Here is a 23126-nt window from a genome sequence, read left to right as displayed (position 1 = left end):
TTCTCTGTTATTCCCTAAGAATTATTTCTGGTTAAAACAGAAGTCACTGCTAGCTACCAGGGCAAGCAACATCCAATCCTTTGAAAGGAGTGATTCCCTAAAGGAGATGATTGGTAAGGTCATTTTTTATTTTATAGGTTACAGTGTATCACCCCTGATCCAGACTTACCAGCCTGTTTCTTACCGGAAGTAGTCTTTTGAGTTTCAAGCTCTGAAATGGTTTTGTTAAATTGGGCTGCTTGGATTCCAGGTGCTCGGCATGGCCCAGAAGGGAGACACTCACAGGCAAGAATAACACAGTTCTGAACAGCTAAAGTGTTGAGCTCCTCCTCTCCCTTTCTTTTGGAAGGGTTAAAGTGGACAGTGTTCCTATTCTTTCCTGACATTCCCCTTTCCACGCCCATTCTTTATTCAGCCTGCGAAAGAGCGGCTGTAATAATCTTAGGTGGCAAGATAATGTAGACCAGGACAAACAGAGCCCATCAGCTGCTGGGTGAACTGTCACTTGGTAAACAATGGTAGCGGCCCCTGTGCCTTCTTAGCTACAGCTGGGACTGTGCAGAGAACATTTTCATTGTCCAGAGGGAAATGAGGTGGATTATTTGTATATTACAACAGACAATAGTTTCTGTCTGCAAATCCCAGAAGATGGAATTATTTCAACAGTAGCCAGACGACTGCTCCCCCTCGACAAATTGGGTCTGTTTAAAGAAACGTTATTAAAATATTAATGTAGAACTAGTTATTGATTTCGGGTTGCTTAAAGGAGGTTATTATTTGAATAAAACTATCAGTATGATCAAGAGTTTGCATCCCTTAAGTTCAGATACGGTACATTCAGTATCCACTGTGTTTTTAGTTTTTATTTGTGGGTAAAACTGTTTTCATTGGTGCATTCAGTATCCACTGTGTTTTTAGTTTTTATTTGTGGGTAAAACTGTTTTCATTGAAATGTGTGTCATTTAATCTTGGTTTACTCTAGTGCACACATGGTGCCTCATTATTTCTCTAATTTGATGTATATAATAAGGCTCGATCTGTTATCTGCAGGCAAAGGGGAGTAGTTGGGGAGCTTTGCTTGACTTCAAGATTCCATTTGATATATGAAATTTGAAAAATAGATTTAATTAAAAGTAAATTAGCTTTTTAGTGAGGTATGCAACAGACCTGATGTTAATTCAATATAAAACTTGATTAAGGGCAAGTTTTTTCTTAGTTTCTGTATATAAAAAAAAACAACAGCAATTTTCTACTTTTACTTACTCTGTCTAAATTATATTTGCCAGAAACATTATATGTTCTGCTTGATTTGGTTTTCTTAAATATTTAAATGGCAGACATTTTTAAGGTTCTGTAATACAATGTATTCTAAATTAGGGCATGCTGTCAGAAAATTAATGTAATGGTAGCTTGAAAATCACTATCCATCATGACCCTAATCTGAATAATCACAGTTTTTGCTTTTCAAATGTCTGCTGCCAGCTTACATGGTTTATAATTTGCTTTTCTTGTAACTTCTTTTCACTGAACCTGAAAACTGCTTTTTTTTCAAGGCGCTATGAAAAGAGTTGAAACACTGGCCTTGGTCCCATCTCTACAATAGACTAGTGTTGAAAAGCCATTTAAATGTTTAGAATCTCAATTTCCTCATTTTTAAAATGGGAGTATTAATATCTTTGCTGCACATTGCAGTGTTTTTTTCTTTCTTTTTTTTTTTTGAGGACCAATTGAGATAATGGATATACTCACACATTGATAATTGTCAAGATCTAAAAGTGTTAGCTTGCTTTATTATTTCACATCTATGGCAGGTTTTTTAAAGTATGACTTAAAGCATATTATTGTTCCATTTGTCCCGGTTGTTGCAAATAATTTATAGTATTTACTGGAAAGAGCACGTGGGCTTTCAGTCTAGCTTCTATTTGTTAGCTATGAGGCTTTGGACAGATTTACCAGCATGAGTTTGCTCTCCTTGTCTATGAAATGGGGTAATATGTTCCTGGCAGGTTTAGTAATGAAGGGAAAATACTGAAAAAAGGATGTCTTATGTTCTACAAATATTTATTTAGATAACATATGAGTTATAAAAGCAATGATTCAAATACATGCAATTATGGTCTCTCCCTAATTTTCTTTTCAGTGCAACTAATGTTGGTGATTATTTATGCCAAAAAATGTTAGCTGTTTACATCTGGAGTAATGAATGATTTGGAGGTGTGGGTTCATCTAGCCCCTAAATACTGTTTGTTTGTTTGTTTGTTTTAGCTTGTAGTGGTTGTTTACACATCTATGTGACATCCAGCATTTGATATTAGGGTCGATGAGGGTCCCCCCCGGTACAAAATTTGAAGACTAGAGAACATTTTTATCCCTGGAAGTTGTATCTTATGTTTTCTTATGGCTGTATCACACTTTGAACACTTTTGTTTGAGTAACAGGTAATTCCAGGCATTAATGACTTTGGCTTTTATACATAAGCTTTCTAGAAGGAAACATGATCACAGACACTTCCTTCCATGAACAGAATGGCCACAGTTACTGAATATTTGTATGCATGCATATACATGTTGTGATTATTGCTTATATTGAACTGTTTTTTTACTAGTTACCCAATGAAACAATGTCCTTTTAACTGTACTCAGACACAAGTGTGGAGAATAGGCTCTTTCTGAAAGTCAGATTTATCATATACATGGTGAAACCTGAGGAAAACTTGACCTTGATTTTGAAGATTCAGGACCAGTCACCTAATCTTTACTAGAAGATTGACATCCATAAGGCCTGTTTTAAAGCTTGCAGTCTGCAGTTGGTCTCCCCTAGCATGGGTCGGGTCAAGGGCAAGGCTCCCACACAGCGGCATCACAGCCTCAGCGTAGGGATTGGGCGTCAGTCTGCCAACTTCTTCTTTGCTAGAGGTTGGCAAGGACCTTCCCGAAAGACCTGTGTTCTCCAGTTCCCCGAGGAGCCCAGCCTGTCCATTCCGTTCATATATGTAGATCAACTGACTGGCTTCCATGCTTGGTCCATGAGCTCCTAGTCCCAGCAAATTTTCTGACGAGGAACGAGACTTACGGGAAGAGATCTCCATGAAGGAAAAAAGAACATAAAAAAAAAAAAAAAAACTTATACTTCACAACATTTTCAATGTTAATATTTACCTTTTTTAAGGCACACTAGAGCATCCTATGTTTTTAGTGGGGTTGTGACTGTTGCTATAGAAATTTTGTAAGAACACTCAGAAGCAGAGAAGAAAAGACATTTTATTCATGTGACCACTGGGAAGTGGCAAAGCTTTCTTCTTTAACATCCGTTCTTCTTGGTAGCCCATTCAGACAAGCTCCATTTGGAGTCATAGTCAGTTGAGTAAGTCATTGTCTTAGTTAGGGTAGTGTGGGCAGATTAGGGAGAATCTACAGACTGAGGTTTGTGGGTATGAGATACCGCACCTGTGCTCCTTCCAGTAGACGGCTTCGTATGATCGAGGTTGCCTGGACAGCTGTCTTTACCCCGTCTGTGCCAATTTGTGTTTTTCCATACAGATTCCCAATTTATTTGTTACACTTACACTTGATCTTTTCCAGGATAAATTACTCTTCAGGAGATTCCCTTCTGGTCAATTTCTTGTCTACCTGAGGCTTTGATGTTGGGAAACTCTTGTTCTTTATTATAAGTAAATCTGTGCTTTTAAGAACAAATGCAGGATTAGCGAGGGTAGAGAGAATCCAGAAACAAACTGAATAGTAGGACAAGACCTGACAACTTAAGGTGTCTGTGTCACGGAGAGTTTTTTTCCTTGACCCTCAGTGTTAATTGAACAAAACAAATGGGAAGGACTGAGTGTATCCTAGTCTGGAGGCATTTAAACCATCAGTTACCAAACTAATCAAGAAAATTCCTAGAATGTTTTTCTTAATCTCCCACCCTCCACATTACTCCTCGTTAAAATCTTTTGTAATATTTCAATAGAATTTCTGTCTCGCATATTGCAGCTACATCTGTGGGTCTGGGAAAAATTTTTCATGATTCGGTTACAAGACTGGAACGACGCAAGGGTGCATTTAAGTTAGATTTTGGTCATCTTTATGATTTGGTCTTTGTAGGTATTGACCGATGTTTATGTGTGTTCTTCCCACAAATACTTATTGAAGGCCTGCTGCGTGGCTCACACTACTCTGGGCGCTGTGAATGCAGAGGAACAGACACACAAGGGGTCTGTTACATTTCAGAGCTTACATTTCAGTATGGGCGACAGACAGGAATAGGAAGAAGCACAAATAACTTTTAGCCAGTGGTGGTAAGGGATGGAGAGAAAATAGGGAAGGCAAGGGATTAGAGACCTGGTGGGGATGGGTGGTCAGGGAAGGCACTGTGTGTGCACCTTCTGGCTTATGTGATAGTGAGCTCTGTAAAAGCTGGGGAGGAACAGAGAGGGCCAGGAGTCCTGGCCCTATGAGACCAGCAGTGTGGCAGGGAAGAAGGAGGCAGCTCAGAGGCCTTGGGGAGGACATTTCTCAGCACAGCGGGAATCCCCCTGGGGGCTTTGAGGGGTATGGTCTGAGTTCCATAGTAGAGGATAACTCCGGGTGGAGAATGGGCTAAAGGGGAGGCAGGGAGCCCCGCACAACTTGTCTATGTGTGCAGCTGCTCCCTTGGGAGGGATGAAGGCAGGGACTAGCAGTGGTGTGCAGCCATCACAGGTAAGAGAGCGCCCTGCAGGTTTGTGGCTGTGTTGGACTGAGAGCACGGGAATGACTGTGGAATGGGAGGGAAAGAGGAGGGCCAGAAACCACTCCTGGGTTTCTCCTGAACCTTCATGCTGAAGGTCCTGAACGTCCTGGCGTCTTCATGCTGGTGCCAGAATCAAGTGGAGATAGGAAATAAAGCCCAGGTGGATGGAAAAACACCACCCCAGCGTGTATTTGACATCATGCAAAAGGTTGTATCTTTGAAATTGAGTCACATAGTCAGTGCTGAGATTTGTATGGTGGTACAGAGTTTTTAGAGACATTTGCAGGTATGTTATAATTCCAGGGCATTTCCGTTTTACGACCCCACTAAAGTTTATGTCCTTTGAAGGCGGGCTCTGTCCAACTCCTCTTGACACCTAGATTGTGTCTTAAACATACAAGTTTAGGTCAATGTTTGGTGTGAATCTAAAGGTTTAGTTATCTGCAGAGCCGATTTCATTTATGATTCTGATTATGTAAGAAAATATGAGGAGGGGAATAAAGGCTGGCAGTCTGCAGTGAATAATCCATCCTGGTTTTTAGCTTCTGGATCCATGAGATTTGAATAGACATCTGAGGATATTGTCTTGTGTGACCATTTCCAGAGGTCCTGTCACACAGGTGTGGCCATAAGCCGGTGGGTGAGTGTACAGGTGGTTAATATTTAGTATTGCTGAGCAGGGGACGCAGGAGACACCATCCTTTTTCTGGTGGCTTATGAGTCAACTCCATCTGGCTTGTGTAGGATGAATTGGACGAACTCCGTGCTGAGATGGAAGAGATGAGAGACAGTTACCTAGAGGAAGATGTTTACCAGCTGCAGGAGCTTCGGCGAGAGCTGGACCGTGCTAATAAAAACTGCCGAATCCTGCAGTACCGCCTCAGGAAAGCAGAGCAGAAGAGTCTGAAAGTGGCTGAGACTGGTCAGGTGGATGGCGAGCTCATCCGGAGTCTGGAGCAGGATTTAAAGGTGAGTGAGCTGATCAGGGTCGAAGGGCGGCTTATTCCCAGAAAGGGCTGCAAGGGTAGGGGAGGGGCGGGATCACAGATCTGAGACTGCAGCCCTCAGCCCCACTCACACAGGGTCCTGATGTTCCGGTGGTGTTGCTCTCTCAACAGATTCCAGCATAAACATTCTTCCTTCCCCTTATGGCTTATAGGGTATGTGTAGTCATATGGCTTTGACAGGCCAAGATTTAAACCTGCCATATGAACTGGAATCTCAAAACGTAAGGGAAAGAAGTCATAGTAAGGGATCTACAATTAAAAAAAAAAAATGAAAGAATTGATATCCGCCACTTAGCCTGACAGTTGTGTAGAATTATACAGAAACGCCTTCTTAAAATTTGGAATATTTAAAAAATCTATTGATTATCAATTCAGTGATGGTCAAAGGCCACTCATAAAGGTTGACTATAATCACTTAACATTTTTATTGTTACTTAAGTTTCTAGAATGCAGAACCTGAAATGACCATAACCCAGGTGTAGAGGTTTGATTTCACCGAAGGAGAGAGAGGATCATAACTAATCGTCTAAAGCTAATTGTCTAAGGTGTTTTTGAGAAGCACTGGCAGAAGTGGGAATGAGGTGAAGAAATTCCAGACTTTCTACCATTTGCTCTCTCCATGGGTAGCGTGGCTTCTCCTGTGCCGTGATTATCAAATCATTTATCAAGAGGTGAATAATGCATAATGTCCTCCTCATTATGGGAGCACTTATGAAATCTCATTTCGCCTTTCATTATGATAACAGGAAAAGAATCTTTGTAATTCTATCAAATCTATAAACCCCTAGCAAAATGTCATTCAGTGGGATGTAAGGGTGATTTATATTTCTTTTGCAAAATCTTTCCTTGTTTCCTTTTAGAAGGTTAAAAATGTTTAACTGCTTCTAACATTCAGATATTTTACTACTGTAGACAATTTAAAACTTGACCGTATCATTTTACAGGATTATTTTGATTTTTTTTTTTTTAAAGCAGGTGGGTTTAGTATTATCTTAGGGAACAGAACTATTGATTGATTGGTTGGTTGGTTGATTATTGTTATTGTTATTATTGTTTCTAATTTATCATTAAAGCATGTGTGCCTGGGCAGAACTGGCATTCTTGGTGATACTCTGTAAGGAGGTAGGGCTATTCACAGTAGCCTTTTAATCCAGACGAAAAGGTTGTATCCTTGCTCATAATGTGGATTTCATGTTTGAAACTAATACCTCCTCCTTGTTAATATTGCCAGGGTCTTTGCCCTTTACTGTGATATCATATCACTTAATGATTCTGCCTCAAAAGTTGTTCGAATGTGCCTTTAGCACGCAGAAAGCTTCCCGTTCTGATGACTATCTCTGTTGGTTGATACAGGTAGCCAAAGATGTATCTGTTAGATTGCACCACGAACTTGAAACCGTGGAGGAAAAGCGTGCGAAAGCTGAAGATGAAAACGAAAGTCTCCGACAGCAGATGATTGAAGTGGAAATATCCAAGCAGGCCCTCCAAAATGAGCTGGAGAGACTGAAAGAGGTAATCCCAAAATGTATGGGGATTTCTTTCTTGGGTTTAACTGTTGGGGGTTTTGGGACTCCAGGTGTCCCATTTGGTGAACTATGGTTTATTAGTATGGCCCAGAAACTAAGAATGGTTTTTACATTTTTCATAGCCTTATAAAACAACAACAACCACACAAAAATAAACTCAACAAAGCAGGGAAGACTGTGACAAAGACAGTATGTTGTTTGCAAAGCCTGAAATATTTGCTGTCTGGCCCGCTACAGAAAAGACTTGGTGAACCGTGGTCTAAAGCTATTTTTTTTTTTTATAATTTCCATTCAGATGAGCTGGCCATTAATTCCTCTTATGGGCCCAAATGGAGTATATTATTACTAGAATACAAAATTAAGCAGTAGCTTTTTTCTTGAGTCTTCTTTTCCAATCAGCTGGAAAATATGTTATGGTTCTCTATTAAACCTATGTAAACAGATAATAGGCGTATGCCCCCTATAGCTATTATTCAGCCAATATGATTTAAATATAGGTTTTTCTTTTCTTTTTATTTTAGGGAGTGAATGTATTCTCGCACAGCGATCTAGAAAATGAGTGTGTGTGTGTGTGTGTGTGTGTGTGTGTGTGTGTATTTCCTTTGCATACAGTACTGCAAATCCTGTTTTGTTGTTGGCTTCCATTATAAGGAAGTCCACAAAATCATTCCTCATCCATCCAGCCATGCATCTGCCCACACTTAATTCAGTCTCTATACCAGGCCCTGGGGATGCAGCTAGGATTATGGCAGCACAGCCTCTGTTACCGAGATGTTTACGGTTCAACTTGACATGTGGATATTTCTACTTCCCCACCCCCATCCCCTCACAGCCAGTCAGGTGCCCTGCTGTTCCTTGAGTCTGGGAGTGAGGGATGGTAGCCAACATTCTTTTTCCAGAGATCCATACCCCTGGGACTCAGTCCCTCACCTTGAGGTCTCTGCTGACATCTCACCTCAGCCACCTTCCCCTCCACACTTGCATATTCAAGTTGCCCCTGCCTCCACCCTGGCCGTCCTGATCCGTCTTCCCATCTGACACATTATGGATTTTGGTCAATTACTTGTATGTTGTCAGCACTTGTCTGAAAATGCCACGGGTTTTATTTCTTTGTTGCCTTCACTAATGTGCCTCCAGAACTTGAGCTGTGTGGGAAGAGGATTTGTCTGGGTAGTTCACTGTGGGGTCCCTGTGCCTAGAACAGTGCCTGGAACTTAGGCGGTGGTGGCATCAGGGAATCACAGGGTGGGGGAGTGAATGAAGGACAAGAACGTGGAGCTGTGGTGACCACAGCTTGCCTAGGGACACAGTGAGCTTCACAGCGGAGGAGGTAGAGTCTGAGAATGTTCTTTCTTCATGGGTAACCCTTGCTTCTTAACTTTCACATACACTTACCCCTGTGACTGGGGGAATTTCTCCTCTCCTTGTGGGTCTTTTTACCTCTACTAGTAATTTACTTCTTTCTTTCTACTTTTTCTTTTTTTTCAAGTTTATTTATTTTTGAGAGAGAGTGCACATGTGAGCAGCGGAGGGGTAGAAGGGGACAGAGAGAGAGAGAGAGAGAGAGAGAGAGAGAATCCCAAGCAAACTCCACGCTGTCGGTGCAGAGCCTGATGACGGACTTGATCCCACAAACCATGAGATAATGACCTGAGCTGAAATCGAGAGTCCAAGAGGCAGATGCTCAGCTGACTGAGTCACCCAGGCACCCCCTTTCTTTCTCCTTTGACCTAAGTTTGCCGGAAGGTTTGCCATAATGGTTTCTTTTCCCAAAATTTCCAGTTTGAGCCTTACCTTGAGGGTATAGAAAATATCTTAGGAATATATTTTATAAATTTTACATGTGTGTCTGCTTACCTATAAGTATATAAGTTACATATACCCATAAATGAGGAAATAAATATATTTAAAACAAACAAAGCTGCTCTTGCACACGTCAGTGGATTTGCCTAGGACTTGGCATCAGGTCACAAATAGCTCCTGAGGGAGAAGAAATGATTGCTGACGTTCAAAGCCAGGCAAGGGTGAGGCAAGGATCTTCAGAGACCGTGATGTTGGCTCAGGCTGGATGTATGCAGAGGAGGTGACAGGGCCAGCCTGTCCCTTCCACTGTGGGTTAAAATTACTCACAGAGATTGCTCGATTGGAATGCCATCAGTATTTTACCTCCAAGGTGCAGTCAGCCTGGTACGACTGCATATTTCCACCAGGCTTCTAAACGAACTGTACGAACTGACAGGAGTCTGAGGAGGGTAGGTGCGGAAGACTGTACTGGAGGTGGTGAACGATGGGACCAGGCGATCCAAGGTTCAGAGGTGGTAGAGGAGGTATGTACTGCAAAGTGCCAGCTGTGGTCTCCAGGAATGGGTTCTTTTTACCGATGCCAGAAAAGAATACGCCATGAGCTTTGCTCCCCAGCGAGGATACTATTTTCCTCATCGGAGGTGAGTAAATCTCACCTCCGAAATTTCGTAAATGGATAAATCACATTCTGGAAAAAGCAAGGAGAGTTCGTGCGTTTCACGCATCCCTACGTGACAGAAGTAGTTGCAGAGGACTGTGTCCTCCCCCCGCCCCCGCCTCCCTCAACCTCAGAGAACAATGAAATAGCTCATCTCTGTGCCCCTTCTGCTCTGGGGCTGCTGCTGAGGCTTCTCTCTAAAGCTTCAGACTGCCTTTTCAGATGCCTGGGGGACTTCCCCATGATGGATTTCTCCTCGCACTTCAAACTCAGAGTATCCAGAAACAGACTTGCCACCCTCATCCCCACGTGAATCTCCTCCATCTTTCCCATTTGTACTAACGGTGCCACCGTCCTGTTAGTCACTCGGGCTTAAGCAATGGCACTTCTCCTTAAACCTCTCTTACTGCGCACATTGAGATCACCTGTTTTGTGCTTCAGGCTCTGCTGTTCTGCTTTTGCTGTCTTAGGGAAATTTTTAGACCCTCTGTTCTATCCATGCTTTGGTCTTCTCTCAAGTGACTGTTTGAGGGCTGACCCTATGCAATCAACACATTAAAGGCAGGTACTTCAGTTTCTCCCTTCTCTGTTTTATCTTCTACATTCCCTTAAATCTGACAGTGTGACTCTTTAGCGTGACACAGAGGACCCTTCCTGCTGGGGACCATCCCTGTCTCTCAGCTGGTTTTCCCACTCCACTGCTGTAAACCCTGGAGTGAAATAAAAGGCAGCAGAGCATGGTGAGAAGAATCTGTGCCCTTTGGTCCCTTTTGAACTAACAGAGTGGGTCCTAGAAAAGTCACTCTCTCCATTGATAGATAAGATGATTAAAGAGGGTTGGCAAAACTGAGAACAAACTGAGGGTTGATGGGGGGTGGGAGGGAGGGGAGGGTGGGTGATGGGTATTGAGGAGGGCACCTTTTGGGATGAGCACTGGGTGTTGTATGGAAACCAATTTGACAATAAATTTCATATATTGAAAAAAAAAGAGGGTTGGCAATGTGAAACCATGAGGAATTGCCCCTTCTGGTTAGCTAGTTTGCTCTCCTGCTTCCTTGTGCTTATTCACATCATGGTCTGTGCACCCAACACCCATATACTCCTCCACTTGTTCAAGCCCGAAACATTTTTGCCTTTTTGGAGAGTATATTTCTTCTAGTACTCAACTCTATGGTGGAACATCTCAACAGGCTGAAAGTAGTTAATCTTAGCTTGGTTTCAGCTTCTTAAAGATTGCCCAAGTGCTTCCTCTGAACAGTATTTCATTCTACCAAAAATTTTTGAATACTTGTTATATGTTATTATATGTTAGACACAGTAATAACTGGCCAAGTTAGTTGGCACTTGCAAGGGACAGGGACATGTTCTAGATCATTCCAGGCAATGAGGATTTTTTTTTTCTTATTGAGGTATAAGTTTATTGGGTATAAGGTATAAGGTATACCCAAGGTATAAGGTATAAGGTATACCTGAGGTATAAGGTATAGGTTTATTGACCTAAAACATGACATTAGTTTCAGGTATATAACATGATGGTTCAATATTTGTGTATATTACAAAGTGATCACCAAAATAACTGGTGATAACATTCATTACTAAACACATGTATAAAATTTTTTTTCCTGTGATGAGAACTTCCAAGATCTACTCTCTTAGCAATTTTCAAATATGCAGTATTGTTAACTATGGTCATTCTGCAGGACAATACATCCCATAACTTATTTATTTTATAACTGGAAGTTTGTATCTTTGGACTGCCTTTGCCTCTTTTAGTCATCCACCCTAGGGATTGTTGAATGAAGCCACAGAGAACTACCTAGCAGTCAGATTGCTCTCATGGGACATCTTTCAGTACCATTCAGGATATGATATTGATTCTCTGGGTTTGGTTGCGATTTCTTTTGTGCCTAGTAAACGGTTCAGATTTTGTGAATAGGTCTCGAGTGCTTGAGAGGAAAGGGTAAGCTCCAATTTTGGGGCAAAGACTTTAAATCCATTAGCTTGAAGACTCAAACTTTATAACTCACAGCAAGTAGTACATTTTGTATCATCATTCAAAAACACAAACATAAAGGTTTCACAAAATAATGCTTATCTTTGCCATATGGGATCCATTTTGATACTTTCAATTCTATTCAGTTCTGTTTTTTAAATGGTGGTTACAAGTTTAATTTACAGTCCATTAGTGGATTGCTGCAATTTGGAAAAATTTTATTAGATGGTTTGTTAATTGCGTTGTTCAAAAATTTTATATCCTTTACAGTTTTGTCTGCTAAATATATCTATTTAGGATAAAAAGTATGTTAAAATCACCTGTTAGAATTTTGTATTTAAGTTTTCTTCTTGTAATCTGTCAAATTTTGCTTGCATATTTTGAATATAAATGCATAAATTTAGAACTGTTTTTGATGATGAATTGTTCCCTTTATCATTTGATAATGATCTCTTTATTCTAATGTATTCCTTTATTTTTTTATTATAAAGACTACTTTGCTTTTATCATGTATACCATATTTTTTTTGGTCAGTATTTGCCTAGTACAGCTTTTTGGTGATTTCCATTAGTTTCTATTTTTCTATGGCATTATGATTTAGATGTATTTCTTGTGAATGGTCTATAGCTGTCTTTTTAAAAATGTAATCTGATAATATCTTCTTTAAAAATGTGAATTTAATCCATTTACATTTATTGTGGTCACTGATGTGTTTGAATTTATTTTTATCACTGTATCTTATGCTCTTAAACTCCATGCCTTTTTTTGTTTTTTCTGTTTTTTTAATGTTGATTTTGATTGATTGATTTTTTTTTTAATTCTCATGTCTCTTGCTTAAGAATTTGTACATTGTATTATTTGAATAATTACTCTTACATATTTAACATGCATGTTTGACTTAACATCTAAAACTAATCATTACCTCCATTCTTCTCCTGAATAATGTAGGCATCTTAGAAAAGCTTCAACTCGGGGCACCTGGGTGGCTCAGTCGGTTAAGCGTCCGACTTCCGCTCAGGTCACGATCTCGCGGTCCATGAGTTTGAGCCCCGCATCGGGCTCTGGGCTGATGGCTCAGAGCCTGGAGCCTGCTTCCGATTCTGTGTCTCCCTCTCTCTCTGCCCCTCCTCCATTCATGCTCTGTCTCTCTCTGTCTCAAAAATAAATAAAACGTTAAAAAAAATTTTTTTTTTTAAATAAAAGCTTCAACTCAATCAACTCCTATATTTCATACTATTATTATAGTATCATTATAGTTTCATCTTTTTGAAACCATTTCCCCATAAGTTGGCTAATGTAGTAGTTAATCCTTATTTAGATTTATTTACACATTTTCCACTGTGTCATCATTGCTTTTTGAGTGTTACTCCTTCCTTCCTTCCTTCCTTCCTTCCTTCCTTCCTTCCTTCCTTCCTTCTGAGTTCACTTTTCTTCTTATTGATCTATTAACATATCCTTGAGTAGTTTTCTTTCGGTTAATGGTATCTTCTAAAAATTTTTTTATGTCATCCCCAGCCTTGAAAGATATTTAGTCAGGCATAGGATTTTAACACTTTGAAGATAGTATTTTCATTATCTTCTGGCTCTATTTTGCTATCAAGAGGGCTGCTGTCAGATAATTCTCATTTTTGTAGATGGTCTGTCTTTACTTCCTGGTTACTTTTATGCTTTTCTTTTTATGTTTGGTGTTCTGTAGTTTCAATCAGATGTATCTAGATTTATTTTTATATTTTATGAAATACTCATTATCAGTCTGTTTATGTCTTTAATGAAATCTGGAAAGTTCTGTCTTTGAATAATTTTCAATAGTGTTTCTTCTTTGTTCTCTATATTACTTCCAGAATTCCTGTTAGTCTCATGTGGGAACTTCTGTTGATCATTCTTATTCTATATTCCATCTTGCCTAACTGTCCTTGTTTGTTTTTTTAGATCTTCTTACTTCTCTGTGCTATATTTTGAATAATTTTTTCATTTCTTGTCAAGTTACAAATTATCTTCTTTACAAAATAATTTGTTTTATTAATCCACTAAGTTTTTAAAAAATTTTTTAATGTTTTTTATTCATTTATGAGAGACAGAGACAGAGCACGAGTGGGGAAGGGGCAGAGAGAGAGGGAGACACAGAATCTGAAGCAGGCTCCAGGCTCCAAGCTGTCACCACAGAGCCCAACACTGGGCTGGAACTCACCAACAGTGAAATCATGACTTGAGCCAAAGTCGGATGCTTAACCGACTGAGCCACCCAGGTGACCCATCATCTACTAAGTTTTCATTTCAGTGAGTCTCCTTTTCATTATTAGTATTTTTAAAATTTAGCTTGTTCTGTTTCATAAATTTCTTTTTTCCTCATCTTCTCTTATTTCTTCTTTAAATTTTGAAACATTTTAAAGTCATAGCCTCTTTCAGTTTGTTCCATTGTCTTAAATTCTTGATGTTACTAATCCCTGTGTTTGTCAGATCTACTTCTCTCTTTAAAGTGGATTTTTTTTTTAACGTTTTATTTTGTTATTGAGAGACAGAGAGAGAGACAGAGCATGAGCATGGGAGGAGCAGAGAGAGAGGGAGACACAGAATCAGAAGCAGGCTCCAGGCTCTGAGCTGTCAGCACAGAGCCCAACGCAGGGCTCAAACCCACAAACTGTGAGATCATGTCCTGCACTGAAGTCAGAGGCTTAACCAACTAAGCCACCCAGGCACCCCTAAAGTGGATTTTTTTTTTTTATGAGCTCTTCTTAGTGGGAATTCCCTGAAGTTTGTTGACATGCTTTCCAATGCATTAGTCTTTTCCCGATGCCTCAGTAGTATTATTGGTCCAAATATAATTGTTAATTTGGGACTTGTGGACTTGTGTGCCAAATGCGTTGTATCAAATGGATATCAGACTTGTATGTGGCAGACATCTAAAGATTTTTATACTTAAAAGGAGATTATTTTTTTCACCACCCAGTGTCCTAAGCAGAAGCTTATTGCTCTCACCCTCACTGAGTGATTTTTAGTTTACTTCAGTGGGTTGTCTGGGCACATTAATTGAAGAATCTTCTTACACCCTTGGCTTTGAGGGCTCATTTCTGGGTGTGATAACTTCCATCAGTCCCTCCTGCCCTCCACCCCCTAATCCCTTATGCATTTCTGACACTAGGGAATTTTCCTTTTGTGTATATGTGAGTCAACTGTCTATAAATTTCTGCTTTTTATGTTTTCTTTAGCATTTCTAGCTGTTTTGGGGGGGAAGGGCTCGTGATAGTTCAGTGTGCTATGTTGCCAAAACAGGATGTGATCCTTCAGGGTTCAGCGGAAGCTTTCCAGTAGCAGCTCTCAAGTGCCACAAGTAACCCCAGTGGTCTTCCAGTTCATGACTCAATGACTCAGCACTTTTGTCCCCGCCTCTTGGTTCATTTCCTTCCACCTTGCTACTCATCAGTTCCCATTTGCCCTGGTTTTCTTTTTTTTTTTTTTTTTCTCATGGATTCAGCTACATCATGGCTTCTACTTACTGTATTCTCTGTAGGTATCTGACAGGGACTGAATGTTTTTGTCCCCACGCCCCTGCCAATTTATATGTTAAATCCTAATTCCCAATAAGATGGAATGAGGAGGTGAATCCTTTGGGAGGTGACTGATTTATGAAGGTTGGAGCCCTTGTAGATGAGATCAGTACCCTTATCTAAGATATCCCAGAGTTCCCTTGCCTCTTCTACACATGAGGACACAGTGAGAAGATGGCTGGCTGTGAACCAGGAAGTGGGTTCTCACTAGACCCCAATCTGCCAGCGTTGTAGGATTTTTTACCTCAATACCTAGGGTTCGTTGTCTCACCACTTCGAAGAATGAAGAGGTGGACACAAAATGAGCAGCAGGCAAAAGTTTATTAGAGTAGAAGATTAGAAAGGAAGAATAGTAGGAGAGCTCTCTTTACAGAGAGGGGACATTCGAAAGTGAATGCCAGCAGACTACAGGCAAGGGACTTTGTTTTATAAGGTTCTGGTCCCCACCCTGCTTCCCCCTTGTTCCTTCTCAAGTTCCACCCTTTTTGGCTTGATGGCTCCAGGTGCAGGGTTATCCATTCCTGATTGGCTCATTTCCATTGTTAGGAGGGGTAGTCTATGGCCATGCCTGCCTTTCCTTGTGGGTCATACACTTTATGGTCTACTTCTTATTTTTAGTTAGGTCTTTAGTCAAATTACTGAGGGGAACCTGAGGGGAGGGAGGTAGGTGATTTCAGTCTTTTTTTTTTTTTTTTCCAACGTTTTTTATTTATTTTTGGGACAGAGAGAGAGAGAGACAGAGCATGAACGGGGGAGGAGCAGAGAGAGGGAGACACAGAATCGGAAACAGGCTCCAGGCTCCGAGCCATCAGCCCAGAGCCTGATGCGGGGCTCGAACTCACGGACCGCGAGATCGTGACCTGGCTGAAGTCGGACACTTAACCGACTGCACCACCCAGGCGCCCCATGATTACAGTCTTAAGAGTAACCTTACACCCAAGGGACTTTGCTGTGGTCAGAAGTTCCCAGCATTGTTCCAAAATACGTGTTTTTCCCCACCCAGGGACCTCGGATCCTAACCTTTCCCTCTCTATTTTATCCTATCCTTTCCTATCATACCAGCACCATAGTCTTAGGTTACCCAGCCATCAGAATTGGATCAGAGATAAGGATTTGTTCTTTAAGCCACCCAGTCCGTAATATTTGTGTTACAGCAGCCTGAAAAGACTCAGTCAGTCTTTCTGCTTTCTTCTCAACCAGTGGGCGAGGAGTTTTCTCTGTGTGTCATCACATTCAAACTATCAGGCAGCTGAAAAGTCTGGAAACATTGGTGTACAAACATAATAAATGGTTTATTGCTATTACACTATAGTTTAATAAAACATTATCTGTGTTTCCAGACTTTATGGTCCTCCTTATAAGAAAAAGATATGCTTAAGTGAGCCAGTGTAAAGCATCTTTGGGCAGAGTCCCCATGCCAGGGCCTCTCCTTGGACACTGACCAAGTTGTTGGCAGCTGCTGTGCAGTCAGTCAGGGCCTCGCTCCCGGCCCCGTCAGCAGTGGACGGCAGGGCCGGCAGGGCGTGGGATACAGGCAGGCATTCTGTGTGTTAGCTTGGCAGGCTCTCCAAGACACCTCAGAAGGAAAAAAGTAGCATCTGGTTCCATTTGCTGGTTTCATGAGTTAAGGGGGCAGGGTGACTCTAACTGGAGAATAGGAGGCGGGGAGAACTGCAGTGCCCTGAATGATATCCCAGTTAGCTGGCCTGTTAAGTTAATAATGAGGTGAGATGGGATGATGGCGGGAGCGGGAAGAATCAGGGTGTCTGGTTAAGTCTTCTTCCCAAACACTAAAGCATGAGTAGAGTCTGGTGTGTGTGTGTGTGTGTGTGTGTGTGTGCGTGCGTGCATATGCACATGTGCAAATGTATGTACCTGTGTGTGTGCGTGTACTCATACATGCAATGTCTGCACGGGAGTCTGGAGGGAAATGGTCGTTTGCACATTCTGATGAGACCAGGAGGCAGGGATGGGATTAGAATAGAGCCATGTCAACCAAGGGAGTAAAACACCGGGCTGGGAAATCCAGAGTTCAGAGGCTGGGGAGGATTAGGAACAGGGCAGCAGCTGCAGGAAGATGTGGCATAAATAATTGTGAGTGCTTAAGCTGTAAATGGAACAGTTTTGGTGTCTGGGAAGAAAGAGGGTGTGTGTGTTCCGTTCAACAACCACAAATCGTGCTAATGGCTGATTTCGCACACTTGCTGGAAAGGCAGAGGGAGAGCCCGTTACAGTCTCTTCTGGCCACTCACGGTCACTTGGAGCCATTTCTTGTCCAAATTAAGAAGGGCTCATCTTAAGATCTTCTAGAAGGACCCACTTGACAGCGGTCCTTACGCTCTCTTCCTTGGGCGTGGTCTCGTTTGGGCCTTGGCAGACCTCAGGACGTGCACGGGGCAGGCTCGTTTGCTGCTTCTTGCTGGTGCGCTGTGCTGGAGGGGCCGGCGGGGAGGTGGGGCTTGCCCAGGTTTGAGTTTTCGAAATGCTTTCATTTCTTAGGTTAAGTTAGTTTGTTAAGTTTTATGGCAGAGGACTGTCTTACTTCCACGTGGTGTGGCTGTTACGTTGGAGGAAAAGAAAATGGTGGCAAGGGCAAAGGAAGGGCGGTGGAAGGAGTGACTGAATTTGACGGCTCTCTTGTGATCAGGTGTGAAGGCACGCGTGGCCAGAGCCAGGCCTGGGGACCTCAGGCCTACTGAATGTCGGAGCCAGAAGAATCCCGGAGATGAGTGGGCCAGCCTTCCTATCACCTACACGAGGAAACCGAGGTCTGGGTGGGTTATGAATGGTGGCTACCCCAGGTCTCCCCGACTCCCAGCAACTCTTTTCCGCTCCCACTTTCCTCAGCTCTAGACCCGCCTCCTCCCTTCTCTACAGCCCCAGAAGGAAGAGGCGGCTCCCCAGGTCGGAGTGGGAGGCGAGCGCTTGTGGGGCCAGCTTGACCGGGGTCTTCAGGGGAAGCTGCTGGAGGAAAGCCGCTCTGGTGGGTTGGTGAGGAAGGGCACCCGTGTCTTTCTTTGACCCATTAAGGCTTCTGTATAAAATTAATTTCTACTTTTAGAAGTATTTATGAAGCTGCTTCTTTCATCTCTGCTGAGAAAATTATAGGAAGAAGGAGAGCAGAACTTGTCTTTGAAGAGAGTGAGCGCAGGCCTCCCAACCTGCCCTACCACTTGCTCCCATGGGAGCCCCCCAGGCCCCTCCCCCTCCCATCCAGCTTGGAGGTGCCTGCCATTCTTCCCCCAGGACTGTGCCAGGATGCCTCTTCTCCCTGTTGAAATGCTGCCCGATCTTTAAGAGCCCCCAGAAATGCCATCTCCTCCTTGAAGCCTCCTGCAACACTCCTGACCTCTGAACATTCTCATATGATCAAACCATCACACGGTTGCTAGAGAAAGTTTGAAAAGCAGAGGGAGAAAGTTTCTGTCATGCTAACTCCCAGAGGTAGAGCTCATTTTTCATATGGAATTGGAAACATAGTTCATATAGGTCTTAGTATAGTATTTAAAAAATTTTTTTAATACTTGTTTATTTTTGAGAGAGAGGGAGAAACAGACAGACAGAGTGTGAGCAGGGGAGAGGCAGAGAGTGAAGGAGAGACAGAATCCGAATCAGGCTCGAAGGCTCTGAGCTGTCAGTACATAACCCGCCATGGGGCTTGAAACCACATGATGAGACCATGACCTGAGCCAAAGTTGGATGCTTAACCAACTGAGCCACTCAGGCACTCCCAGTATGGTATTTTTTTTTAATGTTTATTTATTTTTGAGAGAGAGAGACAGACAGACAGAGCATGAGTGGGGGAGGGGCAGAGAGAGAGAGGGAGACACAGAATCTGAAGCGGGCTCCAGACTCCAAGCTGTCAGCACAGAGCCCATCGAGGGGCTCGAACTCATGAACCGTGAGATCATGACCTGAGCTGAAGTCGGATGCTTAACTGACTGAGCCACCCAGGCTCCCCTAGTATAGTATTTTTTTTTTTAATTGAACTTTTAGTTTGGAGACTTGTAGGTTCGCATGCAGTTATAAGAAATAATGCAGAGGGGTCCCGTGTATCCTTTACCCAGTTTTCTCCAGTGGTAAAGTCTAGTCTAGTATCATAACCAGGATGGCGATACTGATTCAGTCAAGCTGTGGAACAGTTCCATCACAAGGATCCCTCACCTTGACCATTTAGGGCCACGCCCACTTCTCTCCTGTCCCCACCCCCATCTGTCATCCCTAGCAGCTGCTGTGTTCTCCCTTTCCAAAATTTTGTCATTTCAAGACTGTTACATACATGGAATCGTTTGGTGATTAACCTCTTGGGACTGGCTTTTCTCACTCTGCAGTGTTCTCCAAAGGTTCATCCGGGTTGTTGCACATGGCCTTTGTTGGTGCCCTTTCACTGCCTGGTAGTATATGAAGGTGTTCTGGCATTTACCCGTTTGCTAGATGCAGGACACCTAGGTTGTTTCTCGTTTGGGGCTTTTGTGAATAAAATTATCGTGAACATTTGTGTGCAGGTTTTTGTGGGAACATAAGTCTTCATTTCTCTGGAATAATTGCCTGAGGGGGCTCATTTCCTGGGTTGTACAGTATTTGCATATTTCCTTTGCTTTTTTTTAATGTTTATTTTTCAGAGAGAGAGTGTGTAAGAGTGGGAGAGGGGCAGAGAGGAGGGAGGCAGAGGATCTGAAGTGGGTTCTGTGCTGACAGCAGAGAACTTGATTTCAGGGCTCGAACACATGAACCGTGAGATCATGAGCTGAGAAGTCAGAGGCTTAATTGACTGAGCCCCCCAGGTGTCCCGCATATTTCGTTTTCTTAAGAAAGTGCCAAACTGTTTTCCGGAGGGTTTGTCCCATCTAACATTGCCACCAGCAATGAATGAGTTCTCCAGTTTCTTGTCATCCCCACCCGCGTTTGGTGTTGTCACTGTTTTTTACTTTAGTCATTCTGATAGGTGATCTCTCATGGTGGTTTTATTTTATTATTATTATTTTTAAGATTTTATTTTTAAGTCTTCTGTACACCCAATGTGGGGCTCAAACTTAGAATCCCAAGATCAAGATTCCCACAGTCTTCCGACTGAGCCTGCCAGGCACGCCCTTCGTTGTGGTTTTAATGTGCATTTCCCTAATGGCTGATGATGTTGGACATAGTTTTACGTGACCTTTGCCATCTGTATTTCCTCTTTGGTGAAAAGTCTCTTTATGTTTTTTTGCCCATTTTCTAATTGGATTGCTTGTTTATTTTACTGTTCCTTTTTTAGACTGGTGTTGAGTTTTCAGAGTTTGTTCTGTATTTTAGATATGGTCTGCAAATATTCTCTCACTCTGAGCCTTTTATCCATTCAGTGGGGTCTTTCTCCCTCCTGGCATACGTTTTTAATTTTGATGAAGTTCAATTTATAAATATTTCCTTTTATGGTATCAATTCTAAATGCTCTTTGCCTAGCCCTAGGTTTTGAATATTTTCTCCTAGCTTTTGGAATGTTTTATGGTTTTATGTTTTACATTTAAATTTAAATCCATAGCCCCATTTTGAATTCACTTGGGATATGGCATGAAACTTATGTGAAGCTCATTTTTGTGCCTATGATGTCTAATTGCCCAGCACCATTTGTTGAAAAGGTTATTTTTCCTCCACTGAATTACTTTGCACCTTGTCAAAACTCAGTTGGACATATCTGTGTAGGTCTGTTTCTGGGTTCTCTGTTCTGTCCCACTGATCTCTGCTAATAAAGCCTTGATTACATAGCGGTATAGATCTTGAAAGTGCTTTCCCTGTACAATGTCTGCCCCAGCTAGCAGTTTGAGAGTCTCGTTGGGTCCCTCAGTGGCATTTCAGAACACCTACATCTCTGCCTTATGGGATACATATGTGTGTCTGCACATCCCGACCCTTATCAAGCATTCAGTAAATATTTGTTGAATGAGTGAAAGTTTCATCATCTCTATTTCTCCTTGAGAAAGAGCCACACCATATTAGTAGATCTCCTGGTGAGGAATTTCTGAGTCTGTAAATGATTACTTCAGGATAGTTAATACAAACCAGTAATTGCACTCTAGGTCAAGTATTTTGACAGTGACTGTGTGTGGGTCATGATATCACCCTGTCTGGTTAGTGATGAGGAAAGCTTCTGTTGGTTAGCTTCCTGTGTATTCAGACAGGCTCAGGGTGTCCACCACTGGGGTCCTGCCACACCCAGCTGTCCCCTGTGAGCTGGGTGGGCTCTTCTGTAGCTGTTACTGCAGCATTGTCACCCACAGGCACTGTGGGCAATGCTCAGATGGTCTTTCAGGCAGAGGATGGCCCCTTTGGGATGGCCATATCAGAAGCAGCGATGCTGTCTGCGTGAGCAGCCTTTGGTCTGCAGGCCACAGTCACTTCCCCCAGAGATCTGAGACCCAGCTATTTCTCCCCTACCCTCAATAGAACCTTTCTTGGCATACGGGACTCTTTTATAATGCGGGGTGTGCCGCTGAAACACGCTGCCCGCTGCTGTGTGAACAGTAGGCTGGAACTTGTGAATTGCAGTGAAATAGACACTGTGTTCACATTGCTTGTCTTCAAAAGTAATCAAAATATAGACAGAGCACATATTTCTGTTTTAGACTTCACTAGAATGTTAAATGCATCAAGTGTGCTTTGGGAGTAAATAAAAAAATACTTCTCTTTTCAAAATTTACATTTGATACTTCAGTCTGTCAGACATATGCTAGAAGCCATGTCACTGATGCGATACAATTTAGGTAACTTGTCTTCAAATGCAGAGTCAAAGTCAGAGAAATAGGAGTGCTTAGAAATCCTGCATGGTATTATCTATTTCCTGAGTGTACTTTCTGGGTGTTTCTCTGACTCAAGTGAGAGTCATCATATGTTGAGTGCTATGATTATGAGCCAGATAAGCAGTTTTCATTCTTCCCCCTAGGAATCAAAAATTACTCAGCATTGAAAAGACACCAAGGTATACTTCTGTATCGTTACACAAGCATACAGGATGTCTTGCTATTGAGCAATTGATCAAGCGGTGTTTGAATTTCTGACCTCATCGTCTGACCTCTGATGAGCCTCAGAGAAAGGAGAGACCCTAACCATTCCCAGGGCACTTTTCCTCATGGTTTATTTGTGCAGGTTGGTTCATCCTTTTACTGAAAGAACATTCATTTGGGATGGTTGGGTTCTCATTTTTTCCCCAACGTCGCAGGTGCTCTTTCCCATGACCCACAGTAATTGTACTAGAAGGAGGGCATGGAGAAAACGGGGGTGCGTTCATCAGGTGGTTGGCAGTTGAGTTTGGTTGCTGTTCACTTTTGGATGCTGATGGGAGCTGATTGCCCAGGCAAAGCAATGTTTATTTATATCAAGCATATTTGTGTTTATTCCTTTTCTCTCTTTCTCTCTGAGAGAGAACGACTGGGGGAGAGGGACAGAGGGAGAGAGAGAGAAAATCCTCAGCAGGCTTCATGCCCAGTGAATAGCCTGATGTGAGGCTCAATCCCATGACCGTGAGATCATGACCTGAGCCGAAATCAAGAGTCAGAGACTTTAACAGACTGAGCCACCCAGGCACCCCCATGTACTTGATTCTGAAGAGTTGGAGTAGACCCTTGTCCCATCACACACGGATTCGTCTCTCTGGCCAGAGGTGTGGAGTGAGCAGGAGGGCAGTTCGGGGAAGCCAGTGGTGGGGCGTCAGGGCACCGGGCATTTCTCTGTGGTTGGTTCAGTGACCACACAGTAGGGATGTGAAGAGGCTCCCAAATGCTTGATGGCCTGTGTTTATTCATGGGCCTTAATAACAACTTTTCTCACAAATGAGTGAAACAAAATAATTTCTGAGAATCTTCCATTTATTATATTTGTAAATATAAGAAAAGT

The 23126-nt window shown here is 42.3% G+C and overlaps 1 protein-coding gene across 6 annotated transcripts in view; it reads left to right on the top strand.

The window, feature by feature from the left end:
* The window catches only part of MTCL1 (microtubule crosslinking factor 1), a 135347-nt gene that overhangs the window by 5469 nt on the left and 106752 nt on the right, over positions 1 to 23126 (top strand). For all 6 annotated transcript variants that reach the window (XM_078435418.2, XM_078435417.2, XM_060613267.3 and 3 more), the window contains exons 2-3: positions 5473 to 5697; positions 7089 to 7247. In XM_078435418.2, coding sequence (XP_078291544.2) covers positions 5473 to 5697; positions 7089 to 7247 — 384 coding nt within the window. The remainder of the gene's footprint in view (positions 1 to 5472; positions 5698 to 7088; positions 7248 to 23126) is intronic.

The sequence above is a fragment of the Panthera onca genome, chromosome D3 (assembly GCF_046562875.1).
Source record: "Panthera onca isolate mPanOnc1 chromosome D3, mPanOnc1 haplotype 2, whole genome shotgun sequence".
Classification (NCBI taxonomy): Eukaryota; Metazoa; Chordata; class Mammalia; order Carnivora; family Felidae; genus Panthera; species Panthera onca.
This window is presented reverse-complemented; position numbering and strand designations above follow the sequence as displayed.